Source organism: Oryx dammah, unplaced genomic scaffold (assembly GCF_014754425.2).
Source record: "Oryx dammah isolate SB20612 unplaced genomic scaffold, SCBI_Odam_1.1 HiC_scaffold_29, whole genome shotgun sequence".
Classification (NCBI taxonomy): domain Eukaryota; kingdom Metazoa; phylum Chordata; class Mammalia; order Artiodactyla; family Bovidae; genus Oryx; species Oryx dammah.
In genome coordinates, this window is record NW_024070213.1 from 73,158,738 (window position 1) to 73,176,154 (window position 17,417).

Below are 17,417 nucleotides of genomic sequence, written 5' to 3' on the forward strand. Positions count from 1 at the left end.
CCCAATGCTCATAACAGTAGCCAGCCACTAATCTCCTTTCTGTCTCTACAGGATTGCCTAACTAGACAACTCATGCATATAGTGTGTGGTCTTCTATAACTGACATTTTTCACTTAGCATCTTGTTTTCAAAATTTATCCATGTCGTAACATGTATCAGTACTTTATTTCTTTTTATGGTGAAATAATATTCAGTTATATGTATCCTGTTAAATGTATGTGCCACATTTTATTTACATGTTTATTAGTTGATGGATATTTGAATTGTTTTCGTTTTTAGCTGTTATGAATAATACTACTATGAACATTTGTTTACAAGATCTGCATGAACATGTGTTTTCATTTCTTTTAAAATGAAACCTAGGAGTTGAAGTGCAGGATCATAAGGTAACTATGTGTTTAACATTTTGAAGAACTGTTAGACAATTTTCCAAATGACTGCACCATTTACATTCCTGCCAGGAGTGCGTGAGATTTCTAGTTTCTTTGCATCCTAACCAATATATGTTATTATCTGTATTTATGAATCTAGCCCTTCTAGCCAGTACCACACTGTCTTGATTACCATTGTTTTGTAGTAAGTTTTGAAATTGAGGAGTGCGAATCCTACTTTATTCTTTTTCAAGATTTTTTTTGCTATTCTGGGTCCCTTGAATTCCATATGAATTTTAGGATCAGCTTGTCAGTTTCTACAAAGAAGTTACTGGAATTCTGATAAGGATTTTGTTGACTCTATAGATTAGTTTGGAGAATATTGCTACCCTAACAATGGTAAGTCTGCTGGTCCTTGAACATGAAAATTTTCCCAATTATTTAGATCTTAACTTCTCTCAACAATGGCTAGTGATTTCCAATGTGTATGTTTTGCACTTTTTTGGTTAAAGTTATTCCTGAGTATCTCATTCTTTTTTATAAAGAATAAATAATCTTATTTTTTAATAAGAATAAACAGTAATTCCATTTGTAAAAGGAATTATTTTCTTAATTTCATCTTTGGATGGTGCATGAAAAGTGCAGAGAAATGCAACTGACTTTTATAACTGGATCCTGGATCCTGCAACCTTGCTGAACTTGTTTATTAGGTGTTTGTTTGTTTGTTTGTTTTTAACAGATGCTTTAAGATATTCTATCAGGTTGGCCAAAAAATTCATAGTTTTCCATAATGTTTTATGGAAAAATCTAAATGACATTTTTGGCCAACCCAATACATACAAGATCATGTCTACTGTGAATAAAGATGGTTTTACTTCTGCTTTCTGATCTGGATGACTCTTATCCTTTTTGTAACTAATTGGTTTGGATAGGGCCTTCAGTACAATGTTGAATAGAAGTGGTAAACAAAGAAGGGCTTCTTTGTTTTGTTCCTGATCTTAGGGGGAAGCTATTCAGTTTATCAAAATTAACTACACAGGTTTTTTTTATAGACATCCTTTATCAGACTGAAAATGTTCCTTCTGTTCTTAGTTTGTTGAGTAGTTCCATCAGGAAATGGTACAGGATTCAATGTTTTTTCTATATCTACTGAGATGATAATGTAATTTTTGTTTTTTATCTTGTTGAGGGGATGTATTGCATTGTATTCAAGTGTTAAGCCAGTTGGTATTTCTGGGATAAAATCCACTAGATCATGGTGCATAATTTGTTTTATGTGTTGCTACATTCAATTAGCTATTATTTTTTGAAGAGCTTTACATCCATCTTCATAAGAAATACTGATCTGTATTTTTCCGTTTTTGTGATGTCTTTCTTTACTTTTGGTATGAGGGTAATATTTGCCTCCTAAAATGGGTTGAGTAGTTTCTTATTCTGATTTTGGTAAAGTTTGTGAAGAATCGGTATTCATTCTCTTATCCATTCACATTTAATGTTATTATTGATAGTTAGATTTACATCTGCAATTTTATTTTTTTTTACACGTCTCATGTTTTTTTGTTCCACTATTCTTCCTTTTGGAGAAGGAAATGGCAACTCACTCCAGTACTCTTGCCTGGAAACTCCTATGGACAGAGGAGCCTGGAAGGCTGCAGTCCATGGGGTCGCTAAGAGTCAGACACGACTGAGCGACTTCACTTTCACCTTTCACTTTCATGTACTGGAGAAGGAAATGGCAACCCACTCCAGTGTTCTTGCCTGGAGAATCCCAAGGATGGGGGAGCCTGGTGGGCTGCCGTCTATGGGGTTGCACAGAGTCGGACACAACTGAAGTGACTTAGCAGCAGTAGCATTCTTCCTTTACTGCATTTTTTCATTTAACAAACTTTTCTAATGTAGCACTTTAATTGAATGATTTTTCACTATTTTTAGGGTTTTTTAGTAGTTGCTCTAGGTTTTACCATCTTTATCCTAACTTATCAAAATCAGCTTCAGATTTTTACCACCAAAAAATAAAACTATTCTTCTTGGCATTCAGTAGGAGGGGCTTTCCTGATGGCTCAAATGGTGAAGAATCTGCCTGCAATGTAGAAGACCCAGATTCAATCCCTGAGTTGGGAAGATCCCCTGTTGATGGGAATGGCAACCCACTCCAGTATTCTTGTCTGGAGAATTCCATGGATAGAGAAGTCTGGCAGGGAACAGTCATGTGGTCACAGAGAGTCAAATATGACTGAGCGACTAACAACACAGCAACAGCTTTATTAGTATGACAATTTTATATTATTTACAATTTTGCAACAGCTGTGTTCTTTTTATAGTCACACAAAAAATAAAAATGAAATACACAAATAAATAAATAAAAAGAAAAACAATGTTGAGGTTCAAGTAACCTGCAACACATATAGGAAAAAATTTAAAGATAAAGGGTATACTTTCATGTCAGCTTATTTTCTTTTTCCTAAAATGACAGCATGTCCAGATCATTTGTGAACACCTGCAATTACATATTTCTCACTGGTCCTTTTTGTTATATCAGCTTCTAAGTGTCAAAATAATTCTATTCAAAGGTTTTCAATGAAAGGTAAGAGAAGATAGTAGCTTTAGATTCAGTAAAGTTCAACAAAGGTAAAGTTTTTTTCTGTGTAACTGACAAAATTATTAATTATAAGTAAATCATATTCTTAAAATGTTCATAGCTGCCTTAAAACATTCTTATTTTGAAATAATTATAAATTCATAGAAGTTACAAAAAATGTACAGAAGAATCCTATGCACTCTCCCTCCAGCCTCCTCCAGTGTTCACATTTTGCACAACTATAGTACAGTACCAAAGTAAAAGACTGACATTGATACAATCTAGAAGGCTTATTTAAATTTACCACTTATACATGTACTTATTTGTGCGTGTGTGTGTGTGTGGCTTTATGGTGTTTTATCACATGTGGAGTCTTGGATAATTACAATCAAGATACTTGATCATACATATCAGCCCAAGACTCCTCTCTTCCACTACTTTATAGTCATAACTCTCTACTCCCTCCCATCCCTAACACCTATAACTGCTTCTCTATTCTCCGTCTCTTTTATTTAACATTATTTCGTGAATGTTAAATAAGTGGAATCTTTCAGTGTGTATCCTTTTGAAATCTGTTTTTTTCATTCAGTATGATTTTCTTGATGTTCCTCCAAGATGTTGCATGTATTAATAGTTTGTTTCTTTATTATCACTGGGTATTCAACCATGGTTTGGACACACCAGTTTGTTAAACCATTCCCTTGTTCAAGGAAATTTGGATAGTTCACAGTTATTGGCTATTTAAGAATAAAGTTGCCATGAATACACTTACATAGAATTTCTCATGAGGAAAGAAGACGTTTCTCTGGGGTAAATACCCAAGAGTGGATTGCTGGGTTGTATCATAAGTCCATTTTAATTTTTCCATGATTTGCCAGGCTATTTCATACTTAACAGAGAAACAAATCTGAACACTCTTCTGGAAAAAAACCAACTAAAATGGAAAATTTTCCATCACTTTTTAAACAAGATTATGCTTCACGATGTGTTTAAAAAATAATTTCTCAGTGATGAAGGCCTAACTGTTATGTCAATTAAGAAAGGATATTTTAATCTGACTTATGTGGGAAGGGAAATATTTGTTCATATTGTGAAAAGGAGAGTGAGATCAAGCCAAAGTTCTAATTGAACTGACCATGGAAATTTAAAGATACCAGAAATAATTGTACAAAGAAAGTATACACAAAGAAATCCAAAGCTTTCCACAATTATCAGTTGTACACACATTAAGAACTAATGTTTAAATAGTCTCTAGTTGTTTCATGGCATTCCTGGCATTAGATCAATCTCTTAAAGGAAAGTCACACTTCAAAAATAAATACATAAAATGGTTTTGCACAACTATATCAGTAACTAAAGTCAGACACGTAGTAAATAATGAAGTTACAGTGTGTTAAGGGGTGAGAATTGTGTTGCGATAGAATTCCTTCCCTTTCACTTCAACTTCAAAGTAACGTGGTAAATTGAAAAGGCCAGGGAACTGACCTGAATCGAAATCCCAGCTCTCCCACTCCCTGTCTATATGTCTTTGGGCAGATGAATTTTCTTTCCGGGACACATATTTTTTGATTTGTAAAATGGACACAATACCTATGTTTAAGACCCCTGTTTGAATTGTGTCATTGCTGGTGTTCAGTCGCTAAGTCATGTCCAATTCTTTGTGATCCCATGGACTACAGCATGCCAGTCTCCTCTGTCCTTCACTATCTTCCAGAGTTTTCTCAGATTAATTCCATTCAGTGATAATACTATCCAACCATCTTGCCCTCTGCCACCTCCTTCTCCTTTTGCCTTCAGTCTTTCCCCGCATCAGGGTCTTCTCCAATGAATTGGCTCTTTGCATCAGGTAGCCAAAGTATTGGAGCTTCAACTTCAGCATCAGTCCTTCAAGTGAATATCAGGGTTGATTTCCGTTATGATTGACTGGTTTGAACTACTTGCAGTTCAAGGGACTCTCAAGTGACTTCTCCAGCACCATAATTTGAAAGCATCAGTTGTTCAGCACTCAGCCTTCTTTATGTCCAACGCTCACATCTGTACACATCTACTGGAAAGACCATAGTTTTGACTATACGGACCTTTGTCAGCAAAGTGATGTCTCTGCTTTTTAATATGCTGTCTAGGTTTGTCATAGCCTTCCTTTCAGGGAACAAGCATCTTTTTTTATTCTTTTCTCTTGACAACAACATCCTTTTATGTCTTATATATTGATGTGCTCCTATGTTGGACGTATGTATACTTACAATTGTTATACCTTCTTCTTAGGTTGAGTTTTTCATCATTATGTAGTTAGTGTCCTTCTTTGTCTCTTGTAACAGTGTTTATTTTAAATTTTATTTTGTCTGATATAAGTACTGTAACCGACTTTCTTTTGATTTCCATGTGCATGGAATACCTTTTACCATGCCCTCACTTTCAGACTGTATGAGTCTCTTGATCTGAAGTGAGTCTCTTGTAAGCAGCAAATATATGGGTCTTATTTTGTATTCATTTGGTCAGTCTTTGTCGTTTGGTTAGGGCATTTAGTCCATTTGCATTTAAGGTAAAAATGGATATGTCTGTCCTATGGCCATTTTGTTAATTGTTTTGGATTTGGTTTTGTAATGTTTTTTCTTTATTCTTCTTTTCTTCTCTTCTCTTGTGATGTGATGACTATCTTCAGTTTCATTTTTAGGTTCCTTTTTGTATGTGTATCTATTATAGATTTTTGTTTTGTGGCAATCATGAGAATTTTGTTTAGGAGTCTATATTTATACATGCTTGTTTTAAGTTGCTAATCTCTTGATTTCAAGCAAGCAGTCTTTTATTTCATGGCTGCAATCACTGTCCACAGTGATTTTGGAGCCCAAGAAAATAAAACCTGTTACTACTTCCATTGTTTCCCATTCTACTGGCCATGAAGTGATGACATTGGATGCCATGATCTTAGTTTTTTGAACATATAATTTTAAGCCAGCTTTTTCACTCTCCTCTTTCACCCTCATCAAGAGGCTGTTTAGATCCTCTTCACTTTCTGCCATTAGAGTGGTATCATCTGCATATCTGAGGTTGTTGATATTTCTCTCAGCAACCTTGATTCTAGCTTGTGATTCATCCAGCCTGGCATTTTGCATAATATAGTCTGCCTATAAATTAAATAAGCAGGGTGACAATATACAGCCTGTTATACTTTTTCCCCAATTTTGAATTAGTCAGTAATTGATGTGTTAATTCATTACCCAAAATAGTCAAACTCCTTTCAATAGGTTCTCACATTCCAGGTCATCTTTTAAGTTTTTTCCCAGGGAGTTCACAGGGACTCTTCTCCCTTCATCTCAATAATTTACCTTTTCCTCTCTCCTGTATTAGAACTCTGTCTCCTAGAACCCATATATTCTGTCTTATTTGCTCTTTTAAATTTTTATTTATTTTTTTTTTTGGCCAAGCTGTGTGGCTTGTGGGATCTTAGTTTCACAACTAGGGATTGAACTTGGGGCCTGGCAGTGAATGCACAAAGTCCTAACCACTAGTTGGCCAAGGAATTCCCAGGAATATATCATTTTGTAATTTTTAGAGACATATGCCTTTTTAAAGTACATTTTTTTTCAAGTGGACAAAAGAACATTTTATTAACAGATCCAAATATCTTTTGTTTCTATAAAAAGTCAAAAGCTTAAACTTAAACATGTTTAGCAATTAATGTTTCAGTATTTTCTCTTTTTTTGGAAATGATTTACATATTCAATGAAGGGACTTCATTTAAAGTTAATGTTACAAAAAGATTTTGGAAACTTTCTAAGTAGACATATTTTATAAAGTATAATGATGGTTGCAACATTCATTTATAAACTTTTCTCCCACTTATATCCATTTAATTCAGTGTTCTTAAAAATTATGCTTGAGTTGCCATGAAAATTTCCTGAGATATTAAAAATTAACCATCAGTTTATTTTTCTTATTGAAAAACCAGGCAAGTAGCAAAAGTCACAGAAGCAAAGAACCTTAAAATTTATATATGGTTTTTTTATCCTTACCATATTGACATACATTAAAGAAATAATTTTTATTGTAAGTTTAGTTCTTAGACTGAATTTATAATTTTATCATCTCAAGCAGCTAGTGGAGGTAACATAAATATATTTGACAAGGCTTAATTTATTTTATTTTTAAAAATTTATTTATTTGGCTACATCAGGTCTTAGTTGTGGCATGCGGGATCTTTATTTGCACACGTGGGATCTAGACCAGGGACTGAACCTGGGCCCCCAGAACGGGGAGCATAGAATCTTAGCCACTGAACCAACAGGGAAGTCAAATGACCGGTCTTAATGTAAAAATTGCTTCTATTTTCTTTAAAGCAATTAAATAGAGCTCCTTCACAAGTTTTTAGGAAAACTATCCAGAGGGAGAAAAATATCACACACACATTGCATACATACATGGACATATGTAAACATATAGATGAATGCAGACACACCGTATAGCTCTCATTTAAGGGTCATAGCCACAGAGCAAGTGCATGTGTAGCTCAGCTGCTCAGTTGTGCCCAACTCTGCAACCCTGCGGACTGTAGCCCTCCAGGCTCCTCTGCCTATGGGATTCTCCAGGCAAGAACACTGGAGTGGGTGGCCACAACCTCCTCAGAGGATCTTCCTGACCCAACCCATATCTCTTGTGTTTCCTACTATAGGCAGGCAGGCTCGTTACCACTTGTGCCATCTGGGAAGCCCCTATAAAAGAGTAGTGAAAGTGAAGTCGCTCAGTCGTGTCTGACTCTTTGCGACCCCATGGACTGTAGCCTACCTGGCTCCTCTGTCCATGGGATTTTCCAGGCAATAGTACTGGAGTGGATTGCCATTTCCTTCTCCAGGGGATCTTCCTGACCCAGGGATCAAACCCAGGTTTCCCGCATCATAGACAGACGCTTTACCATCTGAGCCACAGGGAATAGTCGGATGTAAATGGCTATGGTTTTTCCAGTAGTCATGTATGGATGTGAGAGTTGGACTATGAAGAAGGCTGAGCGCCAAAGAATTGATATTTTTGAACTGTGGTGTTGGAGAAGACTCTTGAGAGTCCCTTGGACTGCAAGGAGATCCAACCAGTCCATTCTGAAGGAGATCAACCCTGGGATTTCTTTGGAAGGAATGATCCTGAAGCTGAAACTCCAATACTTTGGCCACCTATGCGAAGAGTTGACTCATTGGAAAAGACTCTGATGCTGGGAGGGATTGAGGGCAGGAGGAGAAGGGGACGACAGAGGATGAGATGGCTGGATGGCATCACTGACTCGAGGGACATGAGTCTGAGTGAACTCCGGAAGTTGGTGATGGACAGGGAGGCCTGGCCTGCTGCGATTCATGGGGTTGCAAAGAGTCGGACACGACTGAGCGACTGAACTGAACTCAACTGAACTGAAATTGTTTCTGCCAGGTGGAACAAGTTAAGTTCACCCACTAAAATGGCTGAAGTATTTACCAATATTTGTGGATAAGACTTTTAGATTTTTACTTGTCTTTAAAAGATAATCTTATGGAGGCTTTTGGCAAAATCTGGAGGAAGGGAGCTTATGGAAATATCAAATAAAGTTTGTTTTTAAAATCTCTCTTGGTTATCATTTTTTCCACTCCCAAGTTTGCCTTAAGCAACACTTATCTTTTTGGATGCTTACATTTCAAAGATATGGTAAGGTCAATATTTCCAAAGTACTGAGAAAGAACTGTAAGGTTTATCAGAGAAGGAATTCAGGGGCATATTTGCTTATTATCAGAAATCTAAGATAATTAATTACTATAACATTTTTCTTTCCATTAGCAGTAGGTTAGGATAGTTCAATGATATTTTAAAATTTTTAAGTTTTTTATAGGGCAGTCCCAAAATACAAGAAGGTCTAGACATGGTGGGGTTAGCTTACAGAGTAATAGACAATAAATCCAGACTTCCTGTGCATTTTCTGAACCTTTGTCAAAGCTATTTGTGGCTATCAATATTTATGTAAACATCACAACTGCTTGAATGACGTCAGCAGCTCTTAATGTTTATTTTCTGAACTTACCCTCCTAATCTTGTTAAGAAAATGTTTTGTTTTTTCTTACACTAACCAAGGTATTCTTCTATAGCTATCTTTTCTTTCTTTTTTTTTTTTCTTTTCAATCTCATCTTCCCATAGGTACCAATAGGACCTTTGTTCAAAATGCAAGCTCTCTCAAAAACCCTTTTAAGGTGTAAAAGTTCAAATCTTCAATATACCTCTTTCAACTGTGACTCCAAACCAGTGAGTCTTTTTATGGCTTAAAACCAATATTAGGGCTTACTCATGGACACAATGGGGCTTTCTGGGTAGTTCAGTTGGTAAAGAATCTGCCTCCAATGCAGGAAACCCCAGTTTGATCCCTGGGTCAGGAAGTTCCCCTTGGAGAAGGGATAGACTGCTGCTGCTGCTGCTGCTGCTGCTGAGTCGCTTCAGTTGTGTCCGACTCTGTGTGACCCCATAGACAGCAGCCCACCAGGCTCCCCCATCCCTGGGATTCTCCAGGCAAGAACACTTGAGTGGGTTGCCATTTCCTTCTCCAGGGATAGACTACTCACTCCAATATTTTTGGTTTTCCCTCATGGTTCAGACAGTAAAGAATCCATCAGCAATGGGGAAGACCTGGGTTTGATCCTGGGTTGAGAGGATCCCCTGGAGGAGGGCATGGCAACCCACTCCAGTATTCTTACCTGGAAAACCTCCATGGACAGAGGAGCCAGGTGGGCTACAGTCCATGGGGTTGCAAAGAGTCAAACACGACTGAGCGACTAAATACACACATGGACACAAGGGGTGTCCCTAAGAAATGTGGCCCTCTCAAGATGCAGAGCCCCCCCAGAGAAAGCCTAAGGAAACAAACACCTTCTGTGTTTCAGGCGGCAATGAAACCTCTATCTCTCACAAAGTGAGACACCTTAAGTCTCTCATCTCCTCACCTCCAATACCAGAAAGGTGGTACTGGGATGAGAGTCTTCCCTTCACAAACCAGGCAACAAAGGTAGAGCCTGTTCATAGAGGCCCCTTATGAACTGAGACTCTTTATTAAAACAAACTCCCCTGAGTGTTCACATGGTTGAATAAAGAGAAGGCTGCCTGTCACTTCATGTCTTAGGCTCCCTGCTGGCTGGCTGCTGATGCAAGCCTGACAGACAACCTGTACCCCTCAAGTGGCAGAAGCCAGAGGGAGTATTCTCACTGGTGACAAAGCCAAGTTCTCAGGATATGAAACAAAACAAATGGAGATTCTCATCTTATGGTTTTTCATGCTCATGACAAACGGCAGAGACAAACAAAAACATGACTCTTTCTGGGAGGCTAAGAATCAATAACCATAGGTGTTGATTACCAAAACCAAATTCACAAGAGTCACAATTAAAAATCTATTTTCAATTGTTTTTCTCCTGCCAGTGTGCATTTGGAAAGGAAGGGACAAGGAGAAATTGTTATCCTCCTTTTTCGTCTGTGCACTCTAGACAGAAAGCTAGGAGACTGACATGGTAAGGATTCTTATCTTCTACTGGTCTGTTGTCAATTAAACCATATCTCACCTATAGTCTCCATGAACAGTAAAGTGTTCCGGCCTTTCACTGTCCCATCCTCATCACTAGAAGCTGTACAGGAGACAACATGTGTAACAAAAGACAGTTTAACAAGAGAAAAGGAAACAAGTATATTAACATGTACATTTCATGTATACTTATGAGAAACGCCAGGATGAGTAAATCAAAGAGTAGCTGGAATTTGGACTTAACAGATCATCTTTACCAGAGAACAGTAAATATTTAGAGGTGCAACTAGACAGAGGAAAAGAGTACTGGGCTTCCAAGGGTGCTGAATTTTAGGATGATAAATACATTAAAAACTGATAGGCGATAGTAGCTAGTCAAAATCATTGTTTTGTAGAATCCTCTGGTGCTGTCTTGGGGCTGGTAAGTATCTGGGGTTTTGGTGATTAATATCTGCACAAATTTATGTTCTGCTTTCAGGATGATAGGGGGAGGGCAGAAAACTTGTCCAGGATCTGCTTCTTCAGCTCAAAATAACCCTTGTGCCAAAGGGGAAGATTTTGGAATGGCATATTCTGTTATTCTTCTACAGATTTTACCATCCTGTTTTTTCACTTTACAATGACACTATGTTCTAACATGGAAATGTGAAGTAAGACATTGTCAGATGGAGTTAGGAATGTTGTTCACCGGAGGTTTATTTATTGTACTATGACATTGATTTATAAATTAAGAATTTATAATAGACACCAAAAGAGTGAGTATAGGAATCTGGCTGAGCAACATGGTGCTGTGCTATATACCGATCAGAACAACAGGCAGTGTGTCATGTTCTTTGTGAAAAGTGTATATAAAATAATTTTAAGTGAAAAAAATGAAGACAACATACTGAAGTCACATAAAACAACTTAATGTAAATGAATGTTAATCAAAGATGGGAGCTCATTTTCAGTTGAGAAAAATGTTCGTTCAGGTTTTTTTTTCTGAATACTTGCTCAACTTCATAATAAAATAGGAGGAATTTCCTCTTTTGGCAATAGTGCTAAACCCTGTTCTTTCTTTTTTAATGTCTTTATGTAATCTCACTTCCTTATTTTCTGCAGACTAATTCTTAGGGTATCAGAATATCTCTCTTCAAACATAAGAAGGAAAATGTTTAAGTCTGTGGACCAATAAACTGTTTCTGTTTTCCACATGTTTCAGAGGGTGGAGCCACCAAACCAGTGAGATAAGAGGGGAGTGAAAAGATGTTAAATAGCAAGTCTGGCTCACCCTGGTCAGTCTGGACATTTGACTTCTCAGTCAACATGAAGGCTCTCGTTATTCTGGGGCTTCTCTTCCTTTCTGTTGCTGTCCAAGGCAAGGTCTTTGAGAGATGTGAGCTTGCCAGAACTCTGAAGAAACTTGGACTGGATGGCTATAAGGGAGTCAGCCTGGCAAACTGTAAGTTAATTCTTCTTTCTCCTTCCAAACAGTTAACCAGATGTGGAACTAACAGAGGACGAATAATGAGCAAGGGAATTTGAGTGAATGGGTTTTTCTTTGTTGGAGGGTTTGTACACTTACCATGGTTAAAAACATCAACTTGCTCCTTTAGAATAGATGTACCAGGTGAAGGACTGAGGCATGAGAGGGCCATTCCAGTCCCTCTAAACATGCCAGCTGGCACATGTAGGGTGATGATAAAATGCATTTCAGCACCTTGGATGTGTCTGTCAAGCCCATGGTGTTTGACTGTAGCTATTTCCAATTTGGCAGTTGGGTTCTTCTAACCTGAATAAGGCAGTATTTTTCTCATTTTTAATTCCCCTACCAATGTTGGGTTTTTAACAGCAAGGTTTTTAAAAAATTACATTAAACTCTCAAAACAGGGACAGTAGGAACCTATTTCACTCAATTCATTTCTATAATAAGGATCCCTGAAATACAGCAGGAAATGACATTTTATTGTGCTCACCCTAGTTGATTATTTTTCATTTCTTCCACAGAATTCAAGAAATGGCCTTAGGAAAAGTTCCTCTGTGTTTTGGTTTATATTTTTCAATGTCATCACTGTATTTTTCATATTGAATTCAGACATTTCCCTCCATAACTATTTTTGAATGAATGAGCAAATGGCTAGGTGGATGGATGGAGGAGAGTCTTTCCTATTCTGTGATTCTTACTGTCTGAATTCTAACTTGGTACCCAAATTCACCTTCAGGGTCATAAGAAATTTTCTCTCTCCCAGAGAATCCTTATTTTTCCTAATAACATATTTTTCCTTAATGTGTGCATCTGCTGCTAATGACCAAACCCACTCAATTAATCTGTTGGTTTTGCTATTCTAGGCTCAGTATTAACTTAGGGATATGTGAAGGGCAAGAGCTATTTTAATATATTTTTTTAAATTTATTATCTTGTTTCATTAGTATTACCAAATGATTTGCTAATAAAAGAATTCTCTTAAGAGAATTCTTAACATGAAAGTGTTAAAATATTTCACAAGTAAGTACATCTTTGTACTTTTAAAGTAAGTTGTTAGTAAAGTAGAACTAAATAGAACTGATTGGGCTATGAAGTGTAAGTCATCTCATGTTGTTTTTCAACTAAAAATACATTTTTTTCCAGGGTTGTGTTTGACCAAATGGGAAAGCAGTTATAACACAAAAGCTACAAACTACAATCCTGGCAGTGAAAGCACAGACTATGGAATATTTCAGATCAACAGCAAGTGGTGGTGTAATGATGGCAAAACCCCTGATGCAGTTGACGGCTGTCATGTGTCCTGCAGCGGTAAGACAAGATGATGTTGAGTGATAGCCCAGGCCCCATCTGGTTACACCTGTAAGAACAGAGATTCAGTACAAATGAAAATGTCCTGAAGGCTTCCCTGGTGGCTCAGGTGGTAAAAAATCTGCTTACAGTGAGGGAGATCTGGGTTTGATCGCTGTTCAGGGAGAATTCCATGGACAGAGGAGCCTTGCTGGCTACAGTCCATGTGGTCGCAAAGAGTCTAACACAACTGAGCGATTAACACTTTCACTCATCGTGAAAGTTGGCTGTTTGCTGACATACAAGAGTTTCTTGAATGACCTAGCACTTTAGTATAACTGAACTTGTTGATGCTTTGTAAAGGACAATGCCATTCCTCTTATCTTGTTTGGGAAGGTTTAGGGATAATTAGGTTTGTGTGTGTGTTTTTTTATTTAATATACCCTCCTTTATTGGAAAACAAAGGATTACTAGTTAATCAAAGAGGAGGAATACCTATGGTTCCTTTTAAAAAATTGTTTTTACTTTTTATGAGTATATATTTTAATTATACAGAAAATTAGAAACATGACTATATCAACCATCAATATGGTCATCATGTACTTTAACAGTTATTCACATTTTGTCATATTTACTTCTATGTATATAAACTGTATATATATATATATATATATGTGTGTGTGTGTGTGTGTGTGTGTTTTGGCTGAGTGATTTAAAGTGAGTTTGAAACTCTAAATTCTTGGGCTTGCATTTCCAAAAAATACAGTTCGTGTTTAAATACTGTCATTGTGACAAGTTAGTTTGCAGATTTGTTTAACTGGGCTAAAATAAATTTTCTATTGAGTTCCTTTTAAAATAGAGATGACATGCAGTGTTTAGTGCATAAAATATTGGTGAGCTGATACAAATTTATATTGCTAATTTTTTATATATTAAAATTCCTAATAGAGAAATTAGTCAAAGAATATTCTTTTGAATCATGTTAATTTACTTTAAAAAGCATTTTGCATTATATAATAATCTGTGGTCACTGAATAAAAATTCTCACTATCCAGAGATTTATGATAACTGGTAAGTTTTGGTATCCACATCTTTCAAAAGATACATCACTCACATACATGAATGTAGGACCATATTATGCATATTTGTACCCACATACAAGCATGGAAGCAATGTATGTCAGCAAAAATGAAATTATACTAAACTTGCTACTTTATAATATGCTGTTTATTACACAAAATTATTTTATCAACAAATACCAATCTTTATTATATTTCAAGATGAATAAATTCCACTAAATAAATATCCTATAATTTATCAATCCAAATCTCATTGATAAGCACTTAGGCTGTATTTTCCCCTGTTATTAATTGATATGAAACATCTGTACACACATCTTTGGGTGCATCTCGTATTATTTCTTTAGAATAAACTTCCAGTAATAAAATTGCTGAGCCAAAAAATGCTGGACCCATTTCCCCTTGGTTGTTTTAGTTTTGTTTCAGTAGCTCAGCTGGTAAAGAATCCACCTACAATTCAGGAGACCCTGGTTCGATTCCTGGGTCGGGAAGTTTCCCTGGAGAAGGGATAAGCTACTCACTCCAGTATTCTTGGCCTTCCCTGGTGGCTCAGATGGTAAAGAATCTGCCCACAATACAAGTGACCTGGGTTTGATCCCTGGGTTGGGAAGATCCCCTAGAGGAGGGCATGGCAACCCACTGCAGTATTCTTGCCCGGAGAATCACCATGGACAGAGGAGCCTGGTGGGCTACAGTCCATTGGGTCGCAAAGCATTGGGCATGAATGAGCGACTAAGCCCAGCACAGTAAAAAGAGAATCTTCTATCACATTAATTAGTAATTCCAGAACTGTCAAAGACTTTGGTAAATGAGAAACGAAATGCTTTAATTTCATGCCAAATAGGACAGAATTAAGAAAAAGTTTTCCCACAACATTCACAACATGGACTCTTAAAAAATAATTTTAGTTGTACTTTCCTTAGCTTAAGAAAATAAAGCCTGCGGAACCTAAACTTAAAATGAAATCTCTAGGAATGTTGTTTTCATTTCTCACCATTTGCTTTTCAGAGTTAATGGAAAATGACATCGCTAAAGCTGTAGCATGTGCAAAGCATATTGTCAGTGAGCAAGGCATTACAGCATGGTACGTTGTTTTTTCTTCTGCTTCCAATTCTATTGAGATGTAATTGACACACAGCGCTGTAAAGTTTAAGGTGTACGGTATAAGAGTTTGACTTACATACATCATGAAATTATTATCACAGTCAGTTTAGTGAACAACCATTATGTCATATGGTTACAAAAATAAAGAAATTGAAAAAAATATGTGTGTGTGATGAAAAGTCTTAGGCTATACTCTCTTAACAGTTTTCATATATATATGAATTTTATGTAGAATATGTATATTAATATAAATGAATTCACTAAATTCATTTATGTGAATTTTCATATATCTCTTATTTCATACATATAGCGGTGTTGATTGTATTTATCACATTGTACATTACATATCTAGTATTTTTATACTTGGAAGTTTGTAGTACCTTTAGTTGCCTTCATCCACTTCACCACCCCTCACCTTAACCACAACCTGATTCTCTGGTAACCACGTATCTGACTTCTTTTTCCTATGAGTTTGTTTGTATGTTTGTTTGTGTTTGAAGTATAATGGACCTACAACACTATGTTAATTTCTATTACAGACTATGGTTAGTGTTAAGCATTAAAAAGGAGAGCTGAGGTCTTTCCTGGTGGTCCAGTTGATAAGACTTTGTGCTTCTAAGGCAGGGGGTGCTGGACAGGAAACCAACAACATCAGGTGTGGCAAAAAAGATAAGACGGTGGAGAGAACTGGGGTTTTTTTGGTAGCACCTCAGGGCACCTGGAATTTTAGCTTCCCTCTCCCCCACCAAGACTTGAATCTTGTCCACAACTTTGGAGGGGCAAAGTCTTAACAACTGGACCACAAGGGAAGTCCCAGGTGAGAGCTGTTTTACCCTACTCTTATGAGAGAAGCGAAGGAATATTTCCAAAGAACAAAGTATGCTACTGAGAACTGAAAAATTGAAGCTTTAAATTAATGCTAAACAAGGTACTAATATAAACAGTTTACTTTAATAGGCTCAGAATCTTATTCTTTTCCTCTTCAATTTATTTTAGGAGATTCTAGAGTTTTTAAGATTCTACACACTCTACCTTGTCATATCTTGAAACTATTTTTGGAATTCAGTAAATGTGGAATGCACTCTGCAGTTGTGTTGTGAACAACACAGGACTCAACATTTGTATTCAGCATTGTGTGCTCTAGTGAAGGCTGCTGGAGATGTGAAGTCCTTGGTATACATATCTCCAGTTGGCAAACAACAATACTTGGATTTGTCTGTAGCTTGTATTTCATGTATTGATGAACTATTTTGTTCTCCCAAAGGATTTGAAGTATGTACATTACAATGAAGCTATGTTTTAGTCTTATTACCATTTGTTTCATCTTTCTCCACAGGGTGGCATGGAAAAGTCATTGTCGAGGCCATGACGTCAGCAGTTATGTTGAGGGTTGCACCCTGTAACTGTGGAGTTATCGTTCTTCAGCTCATTTTGTCTCTTTTTCATATTAAAGAAGTGATAGTTGAATGAAAGTTTATACCACCATTATTTCAAACAAATAATGTTTTTCCAGAAGCAGGAGCAGGTGGTCTTTCTTCTAAGAAGCTTAATGTTTATCTAATGTGTTAATTGTTTGATATTAGGGCTACAATATTTTTCAGTTTGCTAATGAAACTAATACTGGTGAATATTTGTCTAAACTCTTAATTATCAAATATGTCTCCAGTACATTCAGTTCTTAATTAAAGCAAGATCATTTATGCACCTTGCTGATCATGAAGGAATATAAAGAGGGATTAGATGAGCTGTTTCTTTCCTTAATTTTATTAGTATAGATTCATGCATTATGACCAAATTCAGAGGCAGATAACTATTGAAATAACTAATTAACCACAGATATGAAATTATGCATGCTGTAAAAAATACAAACAATTTCATTAAAAGCTTTGCAATTCATTCCTTGTCTGTTTTGTTTAGATCCATTTAGTGTCTCTGAAGAAATACATATGTATGTACTTGGGAAAAAATGAGCTGACACTTAGTATTTCCAACATTCTCACCTGTATCCAAACAGAA

The 17,417-nt window shown here is 36.5% G+C and overlaps 1 protein-coding gene and 1 long non-coding RNA gene across 2 annotated transcripts; one reads left to right on the top strand and one right to left on the bottom strand.

Moving 5' to 3' along the window:
• Positions 1-8,545: 8,545 nt before the first annotated feature.
• On the bottom strand, positions 8,546-9,815 carry LOC120857736. The gene is made up of 2 exons (XR_005719726.1): positions 9,735-9,815; positions 8,546-9,241 (listed from the first exon to the last, which is right to left on the bottom strand). It is a non-coding gene; the product is annotated as an uncharacterized LOC120857736 (long non-coding RNA).
• Positions 9,816-11,604: 1,789 nt separating this feature from the next.
• LOC120857729 (lysozyme C-2-like) lies at positions 11,605-17,297 on the top strand. Its single transcript, XM_040233434.1, has 4 exons — positions 11,605-11,907; positions 13,075-13,239; positions 15,306-15,381; positions 16,738-17,297. The coding sequence occupies exons 1-4, from the start codon at positions 11,712-11,714 to the stop codon at positions 16,802-16,804; spliced, it is 504 nt and encodes a 167-aa protein (XP_040089368.1). The 5' UTR covers positions 11,605-11,711; the 3' UTR covers positions 16,805-17,297.
• Positions 17,298-17,417: the final 120 nt, after the last annotated feature.

Bases quoted from the DNA above. Each gene is read 5' to 3' on its own strand.
- LOC120857729 (XM_040233434.1), top strand. From the start codon at position 11,712: ATGTTAAATAGCAAGTCTGGCTCACCCTGGTCAGTCTGGACATTTGAC. The intron at 11,908-13,074 runs GTAAGTTAATTC...ATTTTTTTCCAG, and splicing joins GGGAGTCAGCCTGGCAAACT to GGTTGTGTTTGACCAAATGG. The intron at 15,382-16,737 runs GTACGTTGTTTT...CTTTCTCCACAG, and splicing joins GAGCAAGGCATTACAGCATG to GGTGGCATGGAAAAGTCATT.